A 3,989-nucleotide genomic window follows, 5' to 3' on the forward strand; every position below is an offset into this window, starting at 1 on the left:
ATAAGCTGAAAACCGCTTATAAGCTGCTTTAGATAAACTAAGTCAAATGGGTCCAATTATTTTTTTGAGCTTATTTTAAGCATAAAATGACTTTAAGCTGACCAGCCAAACACTCAAAAAAGCTGAAAACAACTTATAAGCCAATCCAAACGGGCTCTAAAATGCGTCAAATTTAAATGTTTCTTTAGGTAACCATTAAGAGTCTTCTAATTTAAAACTTCAAAGTGCTTAAAATCAAATTCAAAACTTCAATACCAATTTTTTAATCATCATTAAACCTAAAGTCCACCGGTACAACCTTCAATCATAAACATTGGGCTAACATAATCTTCCACAATATTTCTAACTACTCTTTAGCTTCAAAGTTTAACATCCAGAACTGATCAACCCAAGTCGTCAAATTTGTATACTTAACCCTTGCTTATAAATTTTAAATTAAATAATAGTAGTAATAAATAAAAGAACAAAAAAAAAAAAAGATTTAAATTTACATTTTCTAGTTTGCCGGTAAAGTCTCGGGTCTCCATAGAAAATCAGGTGACCCGAAACCAAGATCCGAATGATCATCAAATAATCCATCTATTGCCACGTAATCACAAACACTAGAACTATAAATTCCCAAATCAAACAAGTCATAATTCGGAATTCTCTCATCCAATTCCCATAACTCATTACTGAGTTCATTTGACTCGCACAAACCATCAGATTTTATTATTTCTACTGTCGTCATGACACGTGGAGGAATGCCAAGCTCATCATCAGAAGCTTCTAGAAGATAACCTAACTCCGGCGTAGACTCGTCTGAATCCGCCGTCAAATCCACCACTTCCGTCGCCGGCGATGGTGTGATTTGTTCTTCTAAGGTTTTCATGAAGGAGTCGAAATCGTGACACGTGGCGGGAAACTCGGAATCGTTGTTGATGAGATCGTCTAAGAGGTTTTCTTTGAGTTTCTTTACTTCAGGTGAGTTGAATTCTGATTCGTCTGAGTTTACATTAACTCGGACTCTCTTCTTTCTATTTGTGTTTTCCATAATAATGAAGTTTTGGTGAGAGATTAGAATGCGTGTAATACACGTGCTTGTGATAGTTGAGTTGAAAAGTGGGATGATGAGAGAGGGAAGAGAATGGTTGGTTTATATAGTGGAGACAAGGAGGAGAGAGAAAAGTAAGTAATGATGTGACATGGGCGCGTGGGTGCGAATTTAACTTTATGGATAATTATGGTCTACGCTAAATTTTTAATTCGTTTAAGAAAGAATGACGCGTTTATTATTTGACAATTTATTAATTTAAACTTGAATATATGATAGATTTAGGATCACAAAATTAAAAAATATTTTGATACTTTTTACATGACTTTAGTTAACGATCACAAGATTCAAAAGTATTCTTTATTTTTTGAATCAGACAAATATAATAAAAATACTCCCTCCGTTTTCAAAATAAGTATCACCTTAGCAAAAAAAAAAAAATCCTACGAATATTATTCTAGAAACTCAAGACAAAACTTGACAAGTGTTTTCAACTATTCGCTTTGTATGAAAAAAAATAATTATCTTTAATATTGTTCAATTTAAAAAAACATCTAATACGTAGGGATAGTTTAGTAAATTTTATATTATATTATTTAATGGACGTAATTTTTAGTAAAATGATAATTATTTTGTAACGAAGGGAGTAATGTTTGAAACGTTATGTTTAAACGTGTTCAGTGGTGTGTTTTTGAAGAATTTGTCTAAAGTGGTGGGATTTGATAATAATATAATATTCCGTGATTAGTTGGGTTTTGATTTCAGACTTGGGGTACGGGATGGGTCGTAGGGTCTAATTAGGTTAGTCTTTGGTTGTGGACTTCTTGTGGTAGTTCCGTGTTTTCCTAGGAGTAGTCCTTTTGTGAATCTGCTGGAGTTAGACTCAAGCTTCAATGTCAAATGATAGTATAACTTATCAACACAATATAATTTTTCCGCGATGAATGTTAATATGTCGATTGACAATCATATATAGGTGATATCAATTAATTAAAATAAAATTTAATACATTAGTGCGTTATTCAGCGATGGATGTTAATTTGTCGATTGACAGTCATATATAGGTGATATCAATTAATTAAAATAAAATTTAATACATTAGTATGTTATTATTTAGCTCCAGTGTTGTTTAGAGTCTTTCAATTTGTCATATTCAGTAGTGTAGTCTCATAAGTGGAGTCTGAAGATGGTAGGATGTACTCATACCTCACCTCACTTTTGTGGTACCTCTAATGCTAGACAAATACTCCCTCTGTTTCAATTTATGCGAATCTATTTCCTTTTTAGTCCGTCCTAAAATGAATGACCTCTTTTCTAATTTGAAAACAAATTCACTTTATGAAATGATTTACAATCACACAAATATTCAATAATTATTTTGAACCACAAATTTTAAAAGTCTTCACTCTTTCTTAAATGTCATGCCAAATTAAATAAATTCACATAAATTGAAACAGAGGGAATACAACTTATTATTGCGGATAGTAATGTGGCTGTTGGAGAATTTGAGTTTTAAAAAAGATAGTGGTGCCTGATTGATAAGGGTTTATTGTTAGTCACTAAGGATAAATCTAGCTCAGTTTAATAACAACAAGAGTAGATCTGTTCTCAACATTAATAGCTTGTTTGGCCAAGTTTATTTTCCCCCCAAAAATACTTATTTTTTCAATAAGTGCTTATTTTAAAAAAAAGTGAGGTGTTTGGCCAAGCTTTTGAGAGAAAATAAGTGCTTTTGGGGAGCAGCAGAAGCAGTTTTTCAGAAGCTAAAAAAAATAGCTTTTGCCCAAAAGTACTTTTCTGAAAAGTAATTTTGAGAAAAAATACACTTAGAAACACTTTTTAAAAGTTTAGCCAAATACTAATTGCTGCTCAAAAATACTTTTTAAATTAATTGGCCAAACAAAAAAAAATACTTTTTAAAATAAACTGTTTTTATAAGCTTGGCGAAACAGGTTATAAGTAGGGAAAATTCAAATTATTTTACAAAATTGACCCTTTTCATTGTTGATGTTGTTATTGTTGTTGTTATTATTATTATTATTATTATTATTATTATTATTATTATTATTATTGTTGTTGTTGTTGTGCTTGTTGTTTATTGAATAGAAACGAGAATAAATAGCGCGGTATAGACCATGGAAATTAATAAAGTTAATTTTAACTTAGGTTGAGATTGAGGCATAATTATTATTATTTGTATCGGAATATATATTCTCTTTGGAATTATTCAAACTCACTCTTTTCTTTGCATTCTTTTAGTGAGTCATTTAGGTTTTAGGTCCGTGACGATCGTGTTTTAGAGAGAAGATAAATTGCTCGTTCTCCTAACACTCTAAATTCTAGATTCATCCATATGAGTGTCAACTGAATTTGATGTTAATTTGGTACAAATACATGAGAAAATTAGGACGTCAGTCAGTAACTTAATGTAAAAGTGACAGTTCACATTTGAAGTTCTAATTGATTATTTTACCAACCCTCACATTAACAATTAACGACCACCGCGATCTTTGGTAATGTTAGGCTCAACCTGCCACCTGTTATTTTTTATTTTTTGGTAACTTGATAGTTATTGGTAGAGTTAGAAATTCTAGTAGGGAATTCAGAAAAATATAAGATATAACTTAAAATTTAGACTTGCGATCTGAAAAAATATGAGCCATAACACTACACTAAAATTATATCAAGAAGGTTTAAGGTTTAATAATTTATATATATATATGAAAATAAATCTTATTTATTTTTCTCAATTTGTACGGTATAACATTTTGACGAAACACGTAATACAGTTGACATGCAGGATTAAAAAATTACTATCTTAAGTTTTGTCGTCATATTTATGATTACATTTTTTTGATTAAATTTAATTATTTTGGTTAAAGTACTCCTTATGTCCATTTCTTACCTAACAAGGCTGACTGTTCCGATGTGAACCATGTGTAAAAACATTTCTTAA

At 30.6% G+C, this 3,989-nt stretch overlaps 1 protein-coding gene across 1 annotated transcript; it reads right to left on the bottom strand.

The window, feature by feature from the left end:
• Positions 1-239: 239 nt before the first annotated feature.
• Positions 240-1,106, bottom strand: LOC132615143 (uncharacterized). Its single transcript, XM_060329722.1, has one exon. The coding sequence runs from the start codon at positions 1,031-1,033 to the stop codon at positions 497-499; it is 537 nt and encodes a 178-aa protein (XP_060185705.1). The 5' UTR covers positions 1,034-1,106; the 3' UTR covers positions 240-496.
• Between the last annotated feature and the right edge of the window lie 2,883 nt (positions 1,107-3,989).

The sequence above is a fragment of the Lycium barbarum genome, chromosome 10 (assembly GCF_019175385.1).
Source record: "Lycium barbarum isolate Lr01 chromosome 10, ASM1917538v2, whole genome shotgun sequence".
NCBI lineage: Eukaryota > Viridiplantae > Streptophyta > Magnoliopsida > Solanales > Solanaceae > Lycium > Lycium barbarum.

Bases quoted from the DNA above. Each gene is read 5' to 3' on its own strand.
- LOC132615143 (XM_060329722.1), bottom strand. From the start codon at position 1,033: ATGGAAAACACAAATAGAAAGAAGAGAGTCCGAGTTAATGTAAACTCA.